The sequence below is a fragment of the Uranotaenia lowii genome, chromosome 3 (genome assembly GCF_029784155.1).
Source record: "Uranotaenia lowii strain MFRU-FL chromosome 3, ASM2978415v1, whole genome shotgun sequence".
Taxonomy (NCBI): domain Eukaryota; kingdom Metazoa; phylum Arthropoda; class Insecta; order Diptera; family Culicidae; genus Uranotaenia; species Uranotaenia lowii.
The window spans coordinates 58,611,306-58,636,536 of record NC_073693.1 but is presented as its reverse complement, the minus strand read 5'-3'; the positions used below and the strand labels follow the sequence as shown (position 1 = coordinate 58,636,536).

Genomic DNA, 25,231 nt, shown 5'->3' with positions numbered 1-25,231 from the left:
TTTTTTATTCAAACCACCTAATATGTTATTACATACCGCTGGACTGACTTCTCGAAGTTTCTCCCGGACCGATGATAAATGTTTCGGCAAAACTTGATTATGGCGATCCGCTTCTTATTAGAACAAAATCAACTAAAAAGCTTTTTGTTGCACGGTTTTGCATTAATAAAAAAGGGATTGATTTTGAGTTCGAAGTTTGAACAACGTTTTGAAATGTCCCAAGGGGAGAAAAGGGAACTCAATTTTAAGTTCATAGAATCGAACTATGTTTTGAACCACGATCAAACTTAATTTTGATTTATAAAAAAGAAGCAAACATGGTTCAGAGTTCAGCATTCATAACTTAAAATTTTCTTTCCGAGATTTTTTTTTCATTTAACCGTCAATTCAAACTTTAAGCGCCTCTAGCGTAAATTTTAGGAACTAAAGCATTATACTCAAAATCAGGTAAACAACGTTCTTTTCTGATTGCCTGTTGCACTCTCTCGCATTCTCTCAGCATAGGCAACATCAAACCAGTGATGTCAACCTTCCAGATTTTGTCTGGATCTTCCAGACTTTTTGGACCTTTGGCAGACATTTTTTCAGGTTTCCAGACTTCCAGACTTTTGACATTTCTTCCAGACAATTCCAGACTTTTTGGTTTGGACATAAATTGTTCAAAGAAACTATGAAAATTCAATTTGGTCATTGTGTAATATGGCAGGGAATGATTAGAATTTATGAGTTATGAAGTCATAATTGTTCGAAACCTATATAAATATTGGCAAATGCTTTGAAGATGTATGTTAAATAGAGACTCAGAAAGAGCACGTGACTGATATGGTGACAACAAAAAATTAAAATTGCAACAAAAAAAAGGTAGCCACCTACAAAACTTAGGTGTCCAGACATTTCCACAGATTTCCAGACATTTTTTAAAAATCTTCCAGACTTTTCTGAAAAATAGTTGACAACCCTGCATCAAACAAGTGCGTGAAAGAGAGGACGCCAAAAGAAGCAAAAAGAAGACGCCAAAGAGCTGTCAAACGAAAACAAAACAGATCGATTGACTGTTGGAGCCAGGGGTGCCAAGTGGTTTTGATAAAAATCAGGACACCGCAATGATAAAAATCAGGATTTATCAGGACACCACTAAATTGATGAAAATAACATGCAGCTCTGCTTAGATTGCATAACTAAAGGCGAAATTCAGGTGCTGAAGACGCCTAAAGTTATGCAACTACAGCGAGAAGAACTTTCTATGTCCTGAAGTTAACAACGAAAAACACTATTTAAATATCATTTGAACCAAAGATTATCATCGGTTAAATTAGTTTAACCACTGAAACTCTGTGGTTTAACTATTTTATAGAAGATTCGTTTGATTTTCCCACCATTCAACAATAAATTCATTTAAAGTTTAGATATTTTTCAAAAATCAGGACAAATCAGGACATTTTAAAGGTCATTTTTAAAAAATCAGGACAATTCTAGCGTTTTTGAAAAATCAGGACGGCCTCTCAAAAATCAGGACAAATCCTGAAAAATCAGGACACCTGACACCCCTGGTTGGAGCGAGCGAGCAAGACATCTGAAGTGTTTAGTTTGTTCAATGAAAGCTTCGTTCAATCGTTAGTAAAAATCGGTTTCAACTGGTTTCTGTTAACTGATAGATGTTCAACGAGCCAATGTTTTGGTCGAAACTAGTCAGGTCGTTGTTCAATGGAGCAAGTTGAAACTAGTCGAAACCAATCCAGCTCGGCAGCAGGATTAGTTTCGACTTGGTAGAAGTCGGTCGAAGTCAATTGGAAAGAGACAGGTGATCAACTATCAATCCATTTCTACTTGTTTCGACCCGTTTCTACTAGAGTTGATTGAACAGACATGAAGTTTGGTTGAAATAGGTCGAAACAGGTATAGAAATAGATTGTCAGTTGATCAGCTGTCTTTTTGCAATTCTCTACCGAGCTGGATAAGTTTTGACTAGTTTCGATCAATTTCAGCTTGCAAGTTGAAAGCATGCTCGATTGAACATCAACCTGATTAGTTGCGACCAAAACATTGACGCATTGAACTTCTACTTGTTGATAGAAATTGGCCGAATCCAGTTTCTACCTACGATTGAACGAAGCTGTTGATGCGAGCTAACTCTCAAACTAGCTCATATCCAATCAGTGTGTGAAAAGTCCTAAAACGATTTCACAGATTGTGTAGACGCAGTGGTGTTTGCAAAATGTCTGTTCAATCAACTCTAGTCGAAACGGGTCGAAACAAGTAGAAATGGATTGACAGTTGATCACCTGTCTCTTTCCAATTGACTTCGACCGATTTCTACCAAGTCGAAACTAATCCTGCTGCCGAGCTGGATTGGTTTCGACTAGTTTCAACTCGCTCCATTGAACAACGACCCGACTTGTTTCGACCAAAACATTGGCTCGTTGAACATCTATCAGTTGACAGAAACCAGTTGAAACCGATTTTTACTAGCGATTGAACGAAGCTAAAAGGTAGCGTTTGGATTTTGCAATCAAACTATAATTTTTCGGCAATTTTCGGGAGTGATTTGATTAGGGACCGATTCAGTTCGATCCGGGAAAAAGTTTCGCGATAAAGTTACATTCGATTATCGAAGTTTGATGATAGTTTGTTCAACTAGCAGGTGAATTATCTCTCCTGCTTAGCTGGCAAATCGGTGAAGAAGCGGTGAAAGATCTCCAGTGTTTCTGACCTAAAAATAATGCTCAGCATAGCAAAAGCAAATGCAACGCATAAGCGTTTTTTTTTCTCTACTCGCTAACTTTCAGCTACTCAGTTCAGAGTGACGGTTACTCAGTTGTCGCCAAAACCGCACCTACTCAGTTCTGACTAAATGGCCTTTACTCAGATCTGACTAATCGCCCTTTTCGCGACAACTGAGTCAGGGTTACTCAGAATGCGCGAATGATTTCGGAGCGGATTCTGGCCGCTTTTTATGGTAGTAATAGTAAAATCCAGTTAAATGAATAAGAATGTAGTTATATATGTTGACCAGAATATTAAAAAGTGAACATTTTTAATATTTTAAAATAAATCTATATTTATAAAATTTCAAAAAATTAACAATTTTATGATCATGATTCGTATATCTTTTCACTTTTTTCGCTCCGGAACAACTGCTTTTCCAACGGAATCATCTTTCCGTATCCGTTCGAGCAACAGAATTTAATTGGCCCCGAAACCGGATTTTGTTTAGCCTTGCTACTGCTAGTGCCACTCCGAGAACAATCCTTCTTCGCATATTCCTTTATTTTATCCTGAGATAAATTTATACCGTCTGATTCTTCACAAATTATTATCAAAAGTTAATATTTACCTTAAGAATTTGGTTTTTCTGGTAATTATTGTAGTCAAAAGCGATAAATGATGGAAGGTCTTGAGCAAACTGATCAACATTTACTCAGTTGTCGCCTTCAAGCACTCGAATTCGCTGAGTGCCAAATTTCGTGTCGTCTGAGTAGCTTTCACTCTGAAAAACTGAGTCGTTTTAGATCAAGCGACGGCTGCGTCATACAACAGGCGATGTCTGGGTAAAATGCAGCCGGGCTCTGGGTATTTCAAAATTAGCGAGTAGCTCTCAGTGTTCGCTCCCTCTTGCTCTGGTGCCAGGCTAGTTTCTTGTTTACAAGTGTGTGCGCGAGTAAATAATTGTCCTATCTCTTTTCTCTCTCTTGTTAGATCATGAAAACAGTTTTCTTCTGCTGTTGAAGCCGGATGAAATAACCCGAAGAATATTTTCTGTTGATGCTGCTCGAGATTTGAAAACGGAAGAATCAAAGCTTCCGATGTTCATCATTTAAAGAATTAGAAGCAAAGTTGAATGAAATTTGGTTACAGCTGATCACTGATAGGAAAATGTCGACTGAAAAGGGACCCTCCCGAAATGTTGTAAATATCATACCTCTCTTTTCATCTTCAACATTCTTGATCTTTTCTTTCTCCTATGCAGATAGAGATCGAAATATTCGGGAGAGATTTTCCTGAAATTTAATCAAAGTTGCCAGATTGAAGGATATCTTTCACTTTTGGTATTGATCTTGCAAATTAAAGAAGTATATCATTGAAAAAGGACTAGAAGGTCCCAGATAGATACAAATAACAGCCGATGAAAGTGACCGATCTAAGCATCCTTGGATTCAACCTGTAGAATACGAAAAAGGCTTCAGAGAATATCACTCCTTTCTGGATTTTGGGGAATGAACAAGCAAATGACTGGCAAATATAAGCAGAACCAATAATAATCATAGCATATTTGTCGTACAACCTCAAGAAAAAACTGAAACCAAAAGAGGAACTTGTGGCAATTTTCTAACAATTCCTCATCCACTTCATGGATCTCGCCAATTTAGCCATGAGAGATGTGTGGGTCACTTTTCGTGACAGAAATCAGTGACGATTTTTAATGATAATATTCGTAACGGACAACTATCCAATTTAAAAGGAATATTCAGATGTCAAAATTTTCTGACTAGAAAGAGTCAAATGAAATCTTTTATCCTAACAATTACTATCAAACTAAAATAAACTTGGAATGTTTAGTTTTTAAACTTCTAAAAATTGAAAACAACTTAGAAGCTAGTAACACTAGAATTGTTTTCTAAATCCTTCTAAGATAGTTAATAGTTGATTATTTGATAAAAAGATTAGCACTATCAGTTGATAAAAAAAATCATAAATACGCATTCCAAATTTTAAGCAACGAACATTTTTACTGGAAAGCAAGACAGAGAAAAGACAAAAGTTGAAACGAGACCACTAGTTTATCTCCCCTTCAATGTTTCCGATTCTCTCTTCCCTAGATTTGTGTACGGTGTAAAAATCTTCACGGTAGGTGGCTTGTTTCCAATCGCTCTGAAGGAAAGTGCAGGAAAAGATGTTTACAAAACTGTTACCAAGCATTCGAAACTGGAAATCGGTGCCATAGTGTTTACTGCGTATGAGAATTACAAATTTCGCTAAGGAAATTGTACCAACAGTGCAATAAAAGTGATCAAAAGCTGGCAAAAAAAATGTCTTGTTTACAATTTATGACATTTGTTAGAAATTGTTGCCAGTGTGTGTGTAAGATCCACCAAAAATAATAGATAATAAAGCGAGCTGGTGTGTGTATGGGTGGGCTTTCCACTCAAGGTGGTGTGGATTGATTGAAAAGTAGAAATCTGCTGGCAGTCGTCTATAAACATGATCCGTTCTGTTGACAAAATTTCCATGTCAAACCTGTGAGTTATTTTCGTGCGACATTATAAGAGTGTTATTGGTGGTTTACTTGTGATTTTTGTGCCGAAATTCGTGGGTTAATCTTATTAAACAAGTGCTAATGAACGTTTTCAAATGGTTTTTCGTCAAAACGAAAAGTTATTAATGGTTTTAAGTGAACACCAATACTAACGCGCCGACAGTGCACTGGAACGTTTGAAAGGGCTACGGAAAAACGTTTGCTTGTGTTGGGTCCTAATGTAAACACGTACAACTTATACGCAAGCAATTGATACGGAAAATAAAAACTAAAAAATGTAGGCATTCTTCATTTTTGAATATGAACTAACACCATGGGCTTGTGATGTAAAATCAATGAAAAATCGCATCAAACAGTTTCGCAATTCCTAAGAAGATCTCCGGAGTTCACATTCCCACAACCGCGAAGAAACATGAGTTCAATGAGAAGATCGGTTGAATCTCAGTAGTATTCATCACAGTTACTCAGTTTCCGATACAAACTTTACAAAATACTTTGAGGAAGATGGAAACGTTAGCAGAACCCAGTATTGTTCCGGAGCTTCGTTCGGAAGCTCTGATACCCGAGTCGCCGGACGACGAACGCGTTCTGCACCATCACCACAACAATAACAACAACGAGGAAGATGTCCTACTAAGATCAGCCGGCCATCCCAACAATCTGCTCGAAGAACAATCGCAATCCTCCCAAGACAGTGGCAGTATAGTGTCTCCTCATCCGGAGTCCGGAACCACGCCCGAGGAAACAGTCGAAAACATTGCCCTGGCAGTCAATCACACCTACTCAGACAATACCTGCCAAGAGACCACCGACTCGCAGCCGGAACAGGATTTCGTTGAAAATACCGACTCCAGCAGTATACCGTGCGCCATGGTTTCCGCCAATCCCGATGATCCGGAAGCAAGCTCATCCTCTTCCACGGATCAACCGCCGGAACTGGCGGCGGGTGGGGTGCCGCAGATGGCGCCAAAAATTCACATCGCCCCAATTTCTAACGGGCGCAGCATGGCGGTGGTTAAATCTTCGGGTAAACCGACAACGATGCGTGATTTGGACAGAAAAATGAACAAATCGCGCGGCCGGCCGAAACGGCGAGGCATGGTGGCCATGTATCAAAGTCAGGTGAGTTAATAGTTTGTTAAGTCTGAGCTTTTAAAGTTACACATCTAAGGAAAGGATATAAAAGACTTGGTGCAAAATATTGACTTTTTGACTTTATAATTGATTGATTTTGAGTTATTGTGAATCTCCGGTTTCCTAAACTTTCAACAACAGTTCAGCCAAACAACAGAAAACAGACGTACAAGCTATAGCTCACGAAGCTAGGACTCCAAACACACCAAAGAAAACTGTCAAAACAAAACTGAGAAAAAATAACTGAGTTTTAGTCAAACTTGAACAGGTCGTTTGAGCTACTTGACATGTTTCAAGAAAATCGCTGTTGAAGTTTCGTCACACATTCGTCATGATGAATGAGGCAAAATAAAAAAATAGCTTCAAGCCTATAAGGTATGTGTATATTTCAAACTTACTAGAGGTATTAAAATATGTTAGCTGTTAGTTAATTTCACAGCTTCAGTGATGCAAAAATAAAGAAAGTGAAATTTTGTGCAGAAAAAAGTACTGGGACATTCAAAGTTGATTTGTATCTCGTTAACCGACCATCGAATTCGCTCCAGCATCGCTTGTTAAAGTAGTTCCACATCACCCTGCTCTATTGGCATCGCTTGAAGAAACTAGGCTGAATGCTACTGTAGAAAACTAGCAGCCTTCTACCTCGACTTCAAAAACGCTAACTTCGACGACATATCTCGCATCTTGGCCACTATCAACTGGGGCTGCTGAAACCTTTTAACATTTTCTGAATTATGTCATCAATCGCCACGTTCCAAAACGCTCTAGCTGTGGAAATCTGCGAATTCTCTGGGTCACGACTGAACTGCGGCGACTGAAGACGGCAAAAAGACGGCATTGAGCTGTAAATTTCCATAGGAAAGCTCGAATGCTTAGGCTTCTATGGTACTGTACTTGGCTGATTGCATAGTTATTTAACTGTCCGTAAATTGATTGTTCGAACGGGAGACACCTTTTCCTGGCAGTTCCCTGCCTTATCCGGTGTGCCCCAAGGTAGCCATCTAGGACCGATTATATTCCTAATTTATTTTAACGACGTGTTTCACTCCTCGATGGCCACAAACTTTGCTATGCTGATGACCTTAAACTGCTTTACACGACCACGACGATATAAATTTTCTGCAATGTAACCGCAGTAAATATGCAGTCATCATCTTTTCTCGTAAGCGGCAGTTTTTAATTGCGGAGTACTTTCTTGGTGTGAACCACATTAAAGTTCTTGGCGTAATCCTAGATAAGCGCCTGCAACTCAAGGCACACACCAACTACGTCATTGTCAAAGCATCCAGGAGTCTCGGTTTCATTTTTAGAGTAGCGAAAGACCTCAATGCAATGACGTGTTTGGCCTGAAAGCATATATTGCAGCATTGTTCGTTCTATTGTTGAATACGCATCAGCTATCTGGTGCCCCTACTCTAGAACGATGACGATTGGCTCGAGGCTTTCCAGAGGCGCTTCTTGCGGTACGCCCTTAGACACCTGACCTGGCAAGACCCTTTTCGCTTGCCAAGCTATGAAAATCGATTCTGCCTTAAAGACATTGATACCTTCAAGCCTGCTGACATTCAACACTACATAGACTGAGTCGATTTGGGGTCGTTTGGGGGGATTTTTAGCAGAATTTTTAAGTAACGTTTACATGAGTGAATTTGAATTTTAGGTTTGTATGGGAAATTAGAATATTTTTTACTGAAAAATCAACATCGTTTCTGTTTTTCCTATGGAACCTATCGTGCTCATGGTTTTTGTGCCAAATTACAAATTCTGGAAAGGAAATTTTTCGCTGAACAACTTTGTCGAAGACCGTAACGTCTTATTTTATTAGGCAAAAAAGTTATTAGCTGTTTAACAGGGGTATGTCTTTTGGCATTGAAAAACAATAAATTCAATTGGCAGCACTGCTGGGTGCCTAATGGGATATTGCATGAGTAATTTTCATGCAATACTTCGCTAGGCTAGTAGTGTTCGGGCAACGGCCGAATACCGAATACATATTTTCAAAATGTTACCAATAACAGAAATGATATCAGATGACTTGTCGCTTCTAGGGCGTTTATCACCAAAAACATTTGATTCATGTGAAATCTGGGACAAAACATGTCTACAGGTGCCAAGCTATTTGATATCGCTTATTTGATATTGAACCAAATAAAGATCGAATTTGAGCAAGATATTTTCAAAATAGTTAAAAATATTGATGATGTTTAACCTAAAGCATACCATAATTTCTACCACATGTATCCACATGGTCGGGCAATTAAGGGCGATTATTGAAAAATTTGTAAAAGCATAGAGAAAACCTACAAAAAATCTAGGCATTATTCTAAAACATACAAAAGAAAAAAGAAAGGAAATTACTTAAAATTTAAATTTTTTATTGACTTACAGCAGCAGTGTAGAAACTGTATCTGACCATAACACTTTTTTTTATTTAATATTTTTTGCGGATCGTTTTCAAACACAAAATCTGAAATTTATCAAAGAGTTTTTAATTTGATTTAGAAAATAATCTGAATAAACCCAGGCAAAATCCGGGAAGTTTGACACAATGTCTTGGCATCCCGGTCAGATTTGATTTGACCTATATCGCATTCTTTATTGGATTTAAGTTGGATTTTTGGTTTTATCACCGCGATTTTTTATACTTCGACGTTATCGACGTTTTTCGGTGAGTTTTAATAATAATCATTTTTAATTCTCAATGTGAGCTTACGTTCCGTATACCAGCTCGCTTGAACACATGGTGGTGGAGCCTTTCGAAGATTTTATGAGATGCGCAATAGACTTGTTCAGATTTCACTTTATTTCGCAGATCCAGGTCGGACTCACATTCTGAGGGCTCGGCGAAGGCTAGATCTAGCACAGCTCATGAATATAAACATTTTTGCCAATAAATTAAGGTTGCCAGAAAGATTCCTCGGTTTGGGAGAAGTCCGATCCGGCCGGGTTGCCCGTATTTCCTTGAAAAAAGCGTGGATTTTTCCCGGATTTATAAACTTTATTTTCCAATTCAAACAAATAAAAACAAATTAAGTCGTTAAAAATGTTTTATTTAAATAGAAACGATTTTTTTAAAAATATTCATGGAAGGTTTTTTGGAAGCCTAAAATCCGATTAAAAATCTGCTGTTGCATTTTGATAAAAATAAGATTCTTGTTTGGTTTTTTTCTTAATTTTTTTTGAGTAGTTCCTGAGTTTTGCTTAAATTTGCCCGGATATTGCCTGGATTTTTGGTTGTCAATTTTGAAATCAAATGACCGGATTTTGCCAGAGTTTAAGATAAAACAGCCCGGATTTGTCCGGCCCGGATGCGCGCTGAAAAAAATCTGGCAACCTTACAATAGCAGCATTTGACTCAAGAAACTACTGGAAAATGAAAAAAAGCAACAACTAGTGTATTAATGTCACCTAGGAAGGCTACCCAGCAAACATGAAATTGAAATCGTATCAGAAATTCAAATTCAAATCAGACGTTTACAATGGTGTTGCGAATCACAATTCCCACTGCATAGTGAAAAGATCGTAAAAAATGTCGTCTGAAGTCAGGTTAAATCGGATATGGTAAATAGAAAGGCCTCCATGTTCGTAAATAATGAAATGATTTTGCTCCCACGCGGGCTTCGAGTGAGAAGATCATGATCATGTTCTCTCTGCAACCAGCAGTACATCCAGATGGATAAAAATCAGATGAGAATTGAGTAATATTGATCAATGAGAGAGCTGGAAAATATGGCAACGATTTGAAGGCTATGAGAGCGAAATCTTGCGCTCTCTTGCATTCTTCCGATGCAGAGATGCCAACTGTTTATCCAAAAAAGTCTTAAAGATTTTGAAAAAATGTCTGGAAATGTCTGGATGGTGGGCTTTATAGGTGGTGCCCTTTTTTTAAGCTTAACCCTCTGTTTTACATATCACTTCGTAGCATTCATCACTTTTCAATTACAAATCGAATCATTTCCTGCCATTTCGCCAGGAAAATTTTGAATTTTCACTGTTTTGTTAATCATTTTTTGTCCAAACTTCAAAGTCTGGAGTCTGGAAGAAATGACAAAAGTCTGAAAGTCTGGAAACCTGAAAAAATGTCTGACGAAAGTCCAAAAAGTCTGGAAGATCCAGACAAAATATGGAAGGTTGACATCACTGCCGATAGGTACGAACAAAGTGTCGAATAACGCCCAATATTGTTTAGTTTTCGTCGCTTTAGAAAGAAATGAAATTTATGTATGAGTATTTCCTCCATTCTGGTATGTAAATGCTGGTTTTTCAACTTTCATACGATCATTCAATAATGTAAATCGAACGTATATCAAAACAACATAAGAATAAAGCTAAAGAAATGTTTGCTGAATAGGATCTCTGTTTTTCACACTCAAATCTGAAAAAAAAAGACTGTCGAACGAGAGGCAAAAGCTTGCTGCTGTTAGTTTTTACGATTACGATTCTTGCTGTTGAAATTTTCAGTGCTTCTGATGATTAAAATAGGAAATACGAATATTTACTATCCTACGAAATGATGAATGTTTCTTTTTTTTCTCAAAATAAACAAAAGTAACATTGAATGGGTTTTAAAAACGTACTCAGCTATTTAAAGTGAGGTTCAGCATGCCACACAATTATAAAAAATAGTTTTTTCGACTCATAACCAAGCTGGAAAGGATATCAATCAGTTTTCAGCTTCTTCAAATTCAATTTTTCAAAATTCCTTTTCTAACCATGTTGAGAGCTTTAAAACTATCCACTCTACTTCTTTTAAGGTCTGTTTACTCGGTAGCTTTGAATCGTAATCTTTCGAATTAAGAGTTCACTTTGCCACCACCAAGTCACGCTCGTTGCCTCCAAGTCCCAAAGATATATTTAACCTTTTTTCGATTCCAAGGAATGAATTAAAAAAAAAATGTCTTAAAGATTCGAAACCAACTACTGCGGTATGGAACTTGAATATGAAATTACGATCCATTGCAAAGCACGAAGACTTCCAAAATGACAAAGGCACAAAATTTGCTAATATCCATTTTTTGAACTATTTAAGATCGTATAGAGTTCGGAACTAGTTTCGAGAAGAAAAATATTTTCAATTCCTTTGGGTTCCTTTTTATCAGCTAAATATGAACTTTGAACGCTACTGTTTACTTCGCTATGTGGCTTTTGGATACTGACTTGGATATGGTTAGACTTTCTAGGATGAAAATTGTAAAACTCAATCCTTCGGCTAATGTGAAAAAATCGGCATCGCAAGAGACGCTTAAAGTCTCTCTTGAGTATAATTTATTATAATCGTAAAAGAACGACAATCTGTTCTGCTTTTAGTTTAAAAACAAGTTTTTTAGCTGGATTTTTTTGTTTTGAATATTTTTGGTCTAATCTAATTCTCAATATTTTCTTTTTCTTTTTGTTAACTGCCATTTTCAGATAAGCGATAACAAAATCGGCATAAAACTGTGTATCAAGAAGGCTTCTGATGCGATAGTACAACAACCAAAGAGGGCCGGCCGCAAGCGGACCCGAAAACCGACCCGGAACCTTACCGATCTGGATGCCGATAGCGACGACGATGCCGGCTCGGATACCCCGGAGAAACGGGTTCGGCGCCCGAACCGAACGCGCAATCGCGCAACCCGTACCCGCAACACCACCACCACCAGCAATAACAACACCGACAAGATGGAGGAAGAATACAAACGGCCCGAAGATCAGAGCGTCTGGGCCGACCAGCTACCGGAGCACGTGCTGTGCATGGTTAGTTGCAGGTTTTGTTGAAGGGTTTTAAGGAGGTACTTTGACCTTGCGTTTTTGTTGTTACAGATCTTCCAGCAAGTGATACAGGAGGACGGTTGCATACCTTCGTTGATTCGGTTCGGCAAAGTGTGTTCGGCCTGGCGAAAAGCTTCCCTGGTGCCTTCCCTCTGGCGGACGGTAGATCTCGGCAACTGGACCAAAGATCGGTTTAAAACCGAGATCAAGCTTAAATGGTTGATTGAGAACCGACTTCGGCATAGTACGGATGTTAGCTTCGGTAAGTTTTTCGGCAACTTTTTAAAAAATCCGGTTCAATGATCATTATTTTTTTCCTCAGGTAACTGGAAGGTAACTAATGTTCAGTGCGTTCTGGATAAGTTACTGGTGGCGGCCCCCAACTTGATCAGCATCACCCTGACAGGTTGGAAGGCACTCACTTCGGATCATCTGACGTTTCTTGTCCAGGAGTTCAAGAACCTCCAGAGGATCGATCTCAGCTCAGTCAATGTAAGTTGGATGAGATTATTTCCAATGTATCGCTCTGCGCAAGGTGTTTCGAAGATTTTAATTCTTTATTCTTCCAAGGCCGAGGTCAACGCCAACAAAACAGCCGTCGGACAGGTTTCCTTATGTAACGCGATAGCGCTCATGGGAGACCGTTTAACGCATCTGTACCTGGCGCATAATCGACTCAGCGGCATTCCACAAATCATCAAAGCTCTATCGGTAAGCTGTTATCTTATTTTCGGCTTTGATAACAAATGTAAAGACGTGTTATCCATTTTCAGACACAATGTCCCAACCTGCAGCTTCTTGATCTGTCCAACGTTACAACCGTTGCCATCTCTCACGGTATACTCAACATAGAACAGCTGCAGCACGGTTGCCAACAGTTGAAGGTACTCCGAATAACAAACTCCCACATCAACTTCAATACGGCCACGTTACAGGAGCAGGTTCGTTTCTTTATAAAACAGTCACAAAAATGATTCTCTTTCTTTACAAATTTCTAAATCGTTCCCGCAGATGGAATCTCCTGGCTTCCCGTTACTGGAGGAACTATCCGTTGCGTCCTTGGCCGATGAGTCGCGCATGTTCAATGACGAGTTTTTGCAGCGGATTCTCAAAACCAGCACCCAGCTGAAGCTGCTCGATGTGCGGGGCTGCTCCCGGTTAACGCACGACAGTCTGATTCGGTTACCAACCTGGGATCTCAAGCATCTCTTCTTGTCCGGATGTTCTATTACGAGGGATACGGGGTGAGTAATGTCGTTTTGATACGGGAATCTAAGGGAGTTTTGAACTTCCATATATGCTCCGTTTTACCCTAAAATCGCTACACAACTCTTTCCCTGGTTTAGACTGTTCCAGAAATTATAAGCACACCTTATGTTAATTTTCAATCGATTTTTTTTCGAATTCTTATGCCTGCGTCCATTTGTTTACACATTTCTGTACGTGATAACATAAAAAAAACAATTAGTTTGTGATTACATTTCAAATTACTCCGGAGAAGAGAAAAAGTATCATGCACAAGTGGTGTACTGTGGGTGGAATCTCATTGAAAAAATTGGCCAAAGAAGAGGATGTGAACCGCAGAGCGGTGTGGGCAGCTAATAAAAAAATATGGTGAACATTGTACATTTGAAGGTGAACCGAGGAGTGGTCGAAAATCTGGTCCTGTAAGTCTTGTTATCGAGAAAAAGGTCAGGGATGCCTACAAACAGAAACCATCGGCATCCGTTCGGGATGTGGCGAAAAAATTCGGGACCTCGACGTGCATTATCATGGACGATGAAACGTCTGCGGCCTTCCTGGGCCACAATACTTCACTGAACGCAAGGACGAGAAAATCCCCGAAACGGAGAAGGCCATTATCGCCGAAAAATTTGCGAGTGCGGCAAAATGTCTAGCCCGTACGTCACATCGGAAACAATGAACACCCAGATTTATTTATTTAATGTCTTTGATATAAACCATACAGACATATCTTAAACTAAACATGTGTTATGTTCTAAGATTACGAGTATTATTTCTAAACACTTCTTTGGATTGATTAAAATTAAAAAAGTTAGACACTTCATTAAAAACACGACAACAATTATGCAAAGGGTGATTTTGGGCTAAAACTGTGCGACTAGATGGAATCCACAAAAAGTTCTGTTGACGAAGACGTCTCGCTGAAGCATGAATGTGGATGTGCATGGTTGCTGGATATTAGCTTGGTTCAACGGTTGGTAAAAATCGGTTTCAACTGGTTTCTATCAACTGGTAGATGTTCAACGAGCCAAAGTTTTGGTCGAAACTAGTCAGGTCGTTGTTCAATGGAGCAAGTAGAAACTAGTCGAAACCAATCCAGCTCGGCAGCAGGATTAGTTTCGACTTAGTAGAAATTGGTCGAAGTCAATTGGAAAGAGACAGGTGATCAACTGTCCATCCATTTCTACTTGTTTCGACCCGTTTCGACTAGAATTCATTGAACAGACATATTGTTCATCAACAAATCAAAAACAAACACTCCTTGGATGAATATTCTTCTGCGTCGCAGGGTCTCAAGACTTATGAGATTGCATCTTTCGGCATACGGTGGCAATCGAACGGCATCATTCCACGACAGTCTAGGGAGTGCAAATCGTAGGAACTTCTTTTTTACCCTTTCTATTCTTTCAGTGTGCACTGTTTGATGCGGCACCCAAACTACCACGGCGTATTCCAGAACGCTGCGACAAGACAATAAACATCCTCAAACTCAACAGTGTTTCTACGAATAAAGCCAAAAATGGCAAAGGCTTTTGCGGTTGTGGCAGCTATGTGTTCTGAAAAACTTAGTTTCTGATCAAAAATAACTCCGAGATCTTTAATCAAGACTACTCGTCCCATTTCTTCTGTGTCCATTTTGTAGGCAAAACGAAGTGGAGTTCTAGCTCTGCAAAAAGTTAAACATCGGCATTTACTGGCATTAGCTTCCATCCCATGAGACTTGCACCAGTTCAAAAGTGTCGAGATGTCGGCTTGAAGTGCTGCACAGTCCACTGGTGATTTGATTTTCCGGTAAATCTTAAGGTCATCTGCGTACATCAATTTGGAGGATTGCAGTAAACAAGCAAGATCGTTAACAAAAAGGATAAAGATTAGTGGTCCCATGTGGCTGCCCTGGGGAACACCGGAAGGGACGTCGAATGGTTGAGATCTGATTCCTCGTAGATTCACAAATGCTCGTCGGTTTGTCAAATAGGAGTAGAGCCATTTTGTAGACCATGACGGAAAGCCGTAGCGTTCTATTTTCTTGATGGCGATTTCATGTGTAACTTTATCAAATGCTTTTAAATCTATGTAAATGGCATCTACTTGTTGCTTTTTGCTGATATCTGTATGAAGTGTGGCAGAGTAGCTCATCAGATTCGAGACCGTTGACCTTTTTTTCATGAAACCATGTTGGTGTTCGGTTATTATTGGTTTAGCAACGTTATAAAGTCTCTCGTAGATAATTGACTCAAACACCTTTGACAAGCAACAGAGAATCGAAATAGGTCTGTAGTTCTCCACGCTATTACTGTTTCCCGATTTGTGTATTGGTGTTATAGGGGCCGTCTTCCAAATGCTAGGGCAAATACCTTCGTTAAGTGACCGATTAAAGATGATTTGCAGTGGTTCGGCAAGTGATTCCGCAATGCCCAGTATAAGACACGGCGGAATGCCATCTGGGCCTGGTCCTTTCGACGGATCGATAGTTTTCAGAGCTTTCAAAACTTCCTGCTGGGTTAGAAGCAGCTGAGGAAGGTTGATGTCAAATGCAGGCAATGTTTCGAAGTTTTCGTTGGTAGCAGGTGGCATTTGTGTTGAATAAACGCTCTTAAAGAAATCTGCAAAAAGGTTTGCAGACTCACAGGCAGTTTCGGAGTAACGCCCGTCAAACGCCGCCGACCGTGGCCTAGAGGACAGCGTTCAAGTCTTCTAAGCCAGAGGTCATGAGATCAATTCTTGGTCACGGCAAACATACCCAAGCAACCAAAAGTTCGAATATCACTTAAGGAACGAACTAATAAGTTCATATATAGCTGTACAAAAGTTCTGTGGAACTTTTTTGCTGTTCAAAATGCTTTTTCGAGGTCCATGGAACTTCATTCTTTGTCAAGTTCAGCCAATACTCAAATAAAGCTTTAAAGTACTGTTTTGGTTTCTGTTTCTACTTTTTGGGAACTTTAAAGTTTGTATGAAGAAAAACAATCTACTTGTTACGTACTTCTCATTTTTTTCAAAATCAAGTAGCTATCAAAGGGTTGCAAGTCTTTTTGTACAGCTCAATAGTTCGTAAAAAGTCTCTGTTGTACTATTTTGTAAACTTGAAAGTTTTTAATTAGTTCCAACGGGCGTTCAAAAGAACTTCGTATTATAGAAACTTTGAAGTAGATTTAAAGGCTAAAATCTACTTTTTTCGAACTTCAACACGTGTTTGCATAAATAAACACATCGCGTTACTTGGGAAACAACTATATGAAGTACACATTAAGTTCCGGAAGAACTTTTTAACAGCTTGAAAGTGGGAATTAAGTAGAAATAATGAACCTGGAAGTCGTTTTAAAGAAAATCATCACATCGAGTAAAATCGTTGCCTACTCATGATGTTCATATAGGGCAATAAGTATGGATCTCAACTTTCAAGCGGTGAGCTCGGGTTCGAGGCTTGGTAAGAACATGTTTTTTAAATGTAATGTGAGTTAGTAACAAATATAGTTGATTAATATGAATCAAAATAGCAGACTTGAGAAGGCAATTGAAGGAGCGGAAGAGTAATTTTTTCGATTTTTTTATGCTGCTTATAAAGTGGATTTTGAAGCTGGTTAGAAGTTGTTTGACGATTTATGCGAACTTTTAGTCAACTTTAAAGTTCGTTTAACTACTTAAAAATTGAGCTGAAAAGAAGTTATATTAGCATACTCGATTAAGCTGATTAAACCTGATAGAGGAATGTTATCCGAACTTTTGGTTGCTTGGGTAGTTCTCTTTCTGTGGGTTGCTGGTGTTAGCATTAGTAAAATGCTAGCCATTATATCCTTGAAAGATGTACGCTTAGTCTTAAGTAGAATTTAGATCTCTTCAAAGAAACATGAAGTTTCACTGAGATCCTATATGTGTGTGATTGTTTTGAAAAAAAAACGATGCTCACGGTGGAAAGCTGTTGGTACGACGTCTAGACTTGATAAATTTCCAGAATTCAGAAGGATTGCTTTTCACTTCCCTCTCCATATCATTGACATATCCCCTGAAAAAAGTGTTGCATAACGCTGAGTAATCAGCTTCCGTTGATGCTAGATCGGCTTTGTTTGCTGCTGTTTTATTTAAGAAGTATCGTTTGCGTATCTTGCGTGGTCTGTTTCTTAAACGACGAAGGTCGGCGTTCCACCAAGGTTGCTTGTACGACTGATGTTGGAAAGGTCGTTTCTTTGGAGTGTAAAGCGCAACTATTCTTAGCAACTGTTCGTAGAGACAGCTTCATCGGGATAAAGGCAGCCAATAAGCTGTGACCAATCTATGGATGCTAGTGCTTCTATTACGAGGCGAAAATTACATCTTCTAAAATCGAGTTCGAGATGATTTTTGTCTTCGATTACAGCATTTTCTTCTAAGCAATCGAATAAAACAGCATACGGTTGGTGATGGCGGTCAGTTGGCAAGATAGAATTCGGGGGATTCACGATCTCGGCTATCTTAGGTCTGTTTGTAAAGATCAAGTCAAGAACTCTACCGTTTGCGTTTTTTCTTGAGCACATTTGAGATAGCCCAGCAGCTAGAGTCGTCTCGACAACTGTCAACTCTGATTCGGTGGATGCGTTGCGTTCATAGGAAGATACCCGTTCGTGATTTCATCAAAGCTCCACATAAAATTCGGAAGATTATAGTCTCCAGCTACGATAACAACATCATTCTCGGACATATGTAATTCTCATAATTCCTTCAATGGCTGTGCAGTGCGTGGCATAAGTAGATACGTCAGTATTAGGACGGAAATAAGCACAGCAGAGATACAAATTTCTTCGGTGTTGTTTGATTTTCACGAGTACTTGCTCTAGGCATTCGCAATTTTCAACAGTAAATGGAGTTGCTTCGATACCTCGCTTGACGGCAATGAGCATTCCACCGCCACGTTGCAAATGACTTGTCTGTGAGTTACGGTCACATCGATAAATATTATAATTATCAGTCAGCTCGGAGTTAGCAATGTCTTCTCGCAACCATGTTTCAGTTATCATTATAATATCGTAATCAGAGGTCATCAGTGCAAGAAGGAAATCATTAGTTTTGGTGCGCATGCCACCAGCGTTCTGATAGACTTGGTGCCGAAGCTGCGAAATTTCGTGATTCGGGTATAGCGTGAAATGTGGAACCGGGTGAATTGTTTATTGGGCTGGAGAAGCGTATGGGGTTGTGTGGATATGGTTCGGGCAGACTGCGATAGTGGAGATGCTCGGTGATTCTGGGGTATAGTAAGTTGTATTTGGGGTGGAGCGAGTTGAGAGGAGAACTTCAGAAAATCCTGCCTAGGTTTCGTGTCAATGGATTCGCGAAATCGAATACCAGCGGGCCATGTTTCAGTTGACAGTGCCTTTGGTTTCAAATCCCACTTTATATGACATGAACGATAACGAACGAACGTCTCTTCCTTTCGGAATCAATTTTGCGAGCATCACTTCTTGAACACCCAAATGGGCACGGACCATTGCCAAAACTCGTTCTTCAGGAGCTGAGGGGAAAATGCCAGAGAGATACAACCAGTGAGGAATCCTGTATACCTCCCTAAGTCTCACGTGAGCGCACTAAAATTTCCAGGTCAGATTGGTTGTTGCCGATTGCGCACAACTTTGGAGTGGGACGAATACTAGCAGAATTGTCAACGATGCTGTCGATTCGACGTCTTTTACTCGTAGAGGATGGGATCGCTAAGTAACAGTTTTCAGGCTTGGTTTCGGTGTGCTGCAAAGCTTCACAGAGTTCAGGCTGGTTCTGATTTCCTGACGAATTTCCTGAAGAATGCTTTCCTTCATTTCCGATTCGAAAGAGTCGAGTTCGACGCATTAAGGGACACCATAGCGTTTTAGAACCGGGCTTTAGACAATAAAGTTTTGCAGAACAAACACGACCAGGTGATATGAGTATTCGATTCGATCATTTCTTGATAATTTTCTGTCATTCCTGAACATTGGAGACAGAAAATGGCTCTACAAAACCCATTACAGCATGTAAAATGGCCTTCGAACTCTTTACCGCACTTTTCGCACAAATGTTTAGCCATGATGATTTCTTATACTAGTTTTGTTACCTTAGTGACAAAAAGATGGCGCTGTGATCGGCAAAACGACGAAATAAGAAATCTATTGGCTCGGGATGGCACCACGGTAACGAGATGACGTCTGTTGTTTACACTCTTGGCCGTCATAACCCAAAACCAAGTTGAAATGCCGCAAAATCGGATGAAACTGGCTCCCGACGAAAATGAGTTTGCAGGGGTTTTCTCAAACTTGAGAATAAACGTCATTCTCGCAACTTAATTTTGGGGCATTGGGATTTTTTTGGGATATTTTTATTTAATGACCCACTTATCAAAAGGGATTAAAAATATTTGAGAAAATGACAATTTGTTATTCATTTAATAAAATCTATTTTAATGAAAATCCTCATTGATTATAGAATTAAAATATTCTTTACAAAAACAAGTTGCCAGACCATAATGATGCTCTAATTGTGGTGATCACCACACCAACCAGGAAGGAAAAATGTCTTGAAATGTTTTATGTTATCTTGCCTCCCGGAGATTGGCACTCCTTTAAGAACCTTTTGGACCATCCAGCGTAGTGTTAACCGCAGTTCCCGTCTTCAGTGAGTTGTAATACCAAATCCGGGTTTTTCCAGATCGCCATTCGCTTCTTCCGGTTTCGACAATTTTGGTGCCATCGCAACAGGCCAAACAGGCAGTTGGCAGGCAGCGTGCTGTGCTTTGTTTGTTTTTAATGAATATAGTGCATTGTATTCAACGGGTTTTGCCAGCTTCCGGTGGCAAACATAATCCTTATAGAGGATTATTTGTTCCCGGCAAAACTCACACTAGTACCTGCGGTTGAGTTTGAGAGTGAAAAAATAAGACTGATTATGATAGGCAGAATCGGACTTACCGTGGGATTATCAGATGTGCTCTGGCAAATTGATCCATCGGATCCCTTTTTCTGCGGAACGGACGAAGACATTCGTTACAGCTGATTTCCGTTCTGGAGCTGTTAGCTTTACATTCCTCTTTGAGCTGCCGTTTGTATTTTTTCGTTTCTATGAATCGCTTATGGCAGTGCTCGCTTTCGAATTGTGGCTTATCTCTGTGTGATCTACATTCGATAACACGTATGAATAATTATAAATTTGATAAAATAACGCGCGAGAATCGTGAGAATTTTCAAATCTACTTACCAACCACCAACCAACCGATATATCGTATACGACTGACTCGTTGGGGAACAAAAACAACCTTTCAAAAAACAGGGAATTTTGTTTGGGGTGGTCAGTTCGAGCTACGAACTTTGATTTTGGTGCATAGACAACACCCCAAAATTAAGAAAACAAGCCGAACTTGATTTTGCTGCCCTGGCAAAGTCGGTTTTGGGTTGTTTTGATTCTGAGTGTACCTGCGATGTGTGACGAGGACAGCGATTGTTATCGAGTGTTCTTCGATGATGCCGGGGTTAAAGCGGGACGGACGATTGTGGTGATCGTGATCGGGTCGAAATAATAACACAGCAGAACTGGACTGATTTATTTCGATGCTTGTGTACAGGAATGGGTAATGAAGTATCACACAATGGTCGGCGACAGGAGGAATTTAGCTGTTTTGTAATCGGCAGCGGGAGTACGCAGTTGGCGGGATCTTAGTGGCAAGCGATAGCGGTTTCAGAAAGGTAGGTTACGGGGCGACGTGAGATAGCAAATGGAAGCGAACAAATGCTGTGATGGTTGTGCGATGCGATATTGGTGGTTCGGTGTCGGATTACAGCCTTAAAACGAGTTAAATCTGGGAGCAGAAATCAGGATGTAACAGGGGGGTGACAATCTGGTTCTTCTTGCTAACAAGAATCTTTTTCTTTTTTTCTATCCATCGTGAGAAACGTTTATGGTGTTTTCCTCTCAAAGCAGTACAGAGTTGAAACAGTCAAAATTTCAACCAATGAGGAACCAGAACGATAATTGTGTTAGTGTGCAATCATTCATAATTCTCTAGGTTTTGACATCTAGTCCGGTTCCTTGACAGCAAAATGTCAGGTTTGTTATGGGCCCACAATATCGTGGGCCCGTAATTTTGATGATTGTCAAAATCAATGACAAAGGATAGGGCTGTCACCCCCCTGGGATGTAAACAAACACAACAGAGTTGCCAAATGCCTCCAGAAGCGTTTATTGTTGATGATCAAGCAGCATGATGGACCCGTCATATTTTGGCCCGATTTGGCATCACGTCATTACTCCAAAAATACACTAGGGTGGTTCGAAAGCCAAAACGTCTGTTTTGTGTCAAAAAACATGAATCCGCCAAATTGACCTGAGACACGGACAATCGAAACTTTTTTGGGCTTCGACCAAAGCAAAGCTACGAAAATACATAACTGACTGATGACATCGGAAAATTTAAAAAGGATTGGCCAAAAATGGTGAAAATGGTGGGTAATGCAACTGTGCAGGAGCATATGAGTCATGTTCGAGGAAAAGTGCGAAGTCTGGCTTAAGATTAAAGGTTTTCTTAAAATAAGAGTAAAGTGTTGGGTAGGACACAAATAATGATACAGTGTGCCAAACAAGGTAAATAAAACTAAATAAAACTATTTTTTTTTTATTATTTTGAAAGTGTGCTCATTATTTCTAGAACAGTCTACATTACATATGACCTTTTCGTAAGCCTAATTATGAGCCATATTGGTCTGGAGGGCGAATGATTTGGGCTACTTTAGTGTTAAGGTATCAAGAGCAAATATACATCTATAACTTTTTTCCATGGAAATTTAGAGTTTCATACAATTTTCTAGTTTCCTAGAACGATAGACTTCAACAATTCTCTTTTTTCTAGGTCCGGCCTGGAGCTGATCGCCTCCAAGTGGGCTCACAGCATGATCGAGTTCGACTTGGCATGGGCCAACGCAACCAAACCGTTGGACGAAGCGTTGAAGGCCTTGGCCGATAAAGGATCCGAGTGCCCCTTGAAGTAGGCTGTCTTTACTTTCTAGTTTCTTGAGTTTGGAATAATAATAAAATTATTTACTTACAGTCACCTCAATCTCTGCGGCTCCTCGGTTTCCCCGGAAGCGGTCAAAGAGGTACTGACCCACTGTCCCCACATCAATTCCATCAATCTTTCCTCCTGCCGGGGGCTTCCTCGCGGCGTCAAACGGCTGCTGCAAGGACCGAAAGAGATGGCCGAATTGCGGGAAAATATGGGCGTAACCCTTAAGCTTCCGAAAAGCGATTAAGGAGAGGTTTTATTTCCCAAAAAACTGACCGCAACTTCATCTTCCGTCGAATTCTGGTAAGTGGATGTTTCCACCTGGAATCCAGCGAACGATCACGACCGTGTCCGATTTACTAATACGTTCGTCTACGTAGTTATAAAATGTTTTTCGATGAGATTATTTACGATTTAATAATGTGGCATGGTTATGCAAATAAGCCCAACTACGGTAGCTTTTTGTCGCAAACGAGAACTAATGTTAGTATCTTTTAAGATATAAATACAGTTCAAGCTGAGAAAAGTGTCAAAGTACGTTTGGGTGTTTGCATAAAAGACGATTTTGTGATAATTTTACTCAGTGGACGCAGCTTGATTAACGTTATTTTTACTTCTCAAACCCCATTCAAGTAGCGATAAGTATTTCCCCAAAAAAACCAACAGTTGCTGAAATCCATTTATTTGCTACATAACTAGTGTCTGTTGAACAGGTTTTAGTTTAAAAGAAAAGGTATTAAATACTAACTGATACACATTACTTGCATATAGTGCTACAGAAAATTTTAAAATAATGTAAATAAATTGAATGTTTTCCATACAACCTGAGGTTAGAGTTTTGCGTCAAGAAATTTCATCTAACTCGGTAATTTCGAAACCATCATTTTTAAACGAGGAAATGCTGCTAATGTAATATTTTGTTAGCTTTGAAATTTTCAGTATTTTTTTTCAATAAAAAAATTTCAATCTTCTGCTAGCTCTCTAATTTTTTTCCAAATGCGCTAGACCTTCTCGATTTTTTATCAAAAATATGAAATCTGAGTTCGGAAAAAAATTTAAAAAATGAACAGGAAAAATTTTAGGAAGACACTCCAAATAATCTAAACTTCTCCAAATCTGATTTGTTTCCGAACTTTAAAGTTTTCTAATTTTGAGTTCTGTTCATTTATCGAGATTGGTTTAGAAACGACTTTCTCTATACTGTGACTTTCTGATCAAAAAAAATCTGGTTTTATTAGACTGATGTTTCTTTCTAAAATTATTTTCAAATCCATAACTCCATTATTCGAGCAAAGTTAAAAATGAATCATCGTGCTTCTAAATTTATGTGATCCCATCCTCTTGACGTTAAGTAAATTCGTTCGATTATTAAGCTAACTAAGTAAGGACCCCTGCATATTATTGTACATTGTTACGATTCCGTATTTAAGCTGGATTTCTATACACAAAATGTAGTCGGTAAGATCTTAAAATAACAGTGTAGATTAGAAAAAAAACTTTATATGCGGTAGTTTGTAAAAACTAAAGGCGGTCATATTTTATTTAGTTTTACTTTAACAGCTAAGGTAATCAAGTACTAGTAAAGATGAGAAAAAATAAAACTTTTAAAAATGAAACACTTGTTGCAATAATTTTGTCGCTCTAAGCTTAAGGTTTCTCTCCCGGGGGACAGCATTACAAAGATGCGTCTTAAAAAACATTTCGCAGCTGCAGGCTGTAGAAAATAAAAGAAAACATTTAAAAAATAGGTTTTCAATAGATTAAAACACACGCGACTCACGCTACAACTTACAAACAAAAATACAAAAATCAAACCACAAAAAGGAGCGTTGTATACAAACTAAACTATCGAAAAGCCAGATTTTGAGATTCAATTTACCACTAGTTGAGTTTCGGAAAGAAAACAAGTTCAACATACACACCCTCACATGCACAACTTACACTCTAAAAATAAACGGTAGCAAAAATGGTTCGAATACACCGACACACGTAGCAGCTAATGTTAAAACACACAGAAAATTGAAAACCATTTCCCGGAGAAATCAAGATTAAACTTGAAGAAAAGAAAATCACACAAACACATTCAAATTGTAATAAAATAAATCAAATAAATGAGTTGATTAGACTAGAAATAGTGATCGATTCTATTGTAGTAGAGAACTATAATTTATTATACAGAACAAAGGAAACCTTCCCCATTTTTGCAATGGGAAAAATCAAAACCCTAGCATTCATTAAGGTCAAACACAGAAAACAAAAAATGAATAAAACGAAAACTCCACCCGCGTTTGGTTTGAAGTTGTCGACGAAAAGACGTACAAAATTTTTGCCACTTTCGGTTGCTTTTAGAGTCTATTACGGTTTAAGAGAAGAAAAAAAATTGAGGAACAACAAACAAAATTGAGCGAAACATACAAACAAAAATTTAGCAAACAAATAAAAGAAACAAAAAATGAAAAACAAGCAAACAAAAACAAAACACAAGCGGAGTAAAAACTGTACATTTTTATTGAAAACAACAAAGTCGTTTTGTTTATGATCATTATAAAAAAAGCTATTTTATTAAATAAATGTGTTTTATATGAAAAGTTGGGTGTTTTTATTTTGACCGAACATTTTTGTTAAAGAAATGCTTCAAGCCTTTAAACATAACTGGCTAACTTATCCAACGTTGTTAAATTTGCAATTTTTTTTTACATTTCAACATTTGTACATTTTTAAAATTTTACATTTTAAATTTTAACATTTTTTTAATTTTTACATTTTTACATTTTTACATTTTTACATTTTTACATTTTTACATTTTTACATTTTTACATTTTTACATTTTTACATTTTTACATTTTTACATTTTT

General features: G+C 38.7%; 1 protein-coding gene across 2 annotated transcripts; it reads left to right on the top strand.

The window, feature by feature from the left end:
- The first annotated feature begins 2,503 nt into the window (after positions 1–2,503).
- LOC129758541 (F-box/LRR-repeat protein 6) lies at positions 2,504–24,925 on the top strand. 2 transcript variants are annotated; one of them, XM_055756062.1, is made up of 10 exons: positions 2,504–2,641; positions 4,818–6,376; positions 11,798–12,124; positions 12,191–12,401; positions 12,462–12,631; positions 12,710–12,850; positions 12,913–13,080; positions 13,151–13,383; positions 22,224–22,358; positions 22,422–24,925. In XM_055756062.1, the coding sequence occupies exons 2-10, from the start codon at positions 5,759–5,761 to the stop codon at positions 22,621–22,623; spliced, it is 2,205 nt and encodes a 734-aa protein (XP_055612037.1). In that variant the 5' UTR covers positions 2,504–2,641; positions 4,818–5,758; the 3' UTR covers positions 22,624–24,925. The 2 variants fall into 2 exon arrangements, with proteins under 2 accessions (XP_055612037.1, XP_055612039.1); XM_055756064.1 differs by having other exon boundaries at positions 2,561–2,674.
- The last annotated feature ends 306 nt before the right edge of the window (positions 24,926–25,231 follow it).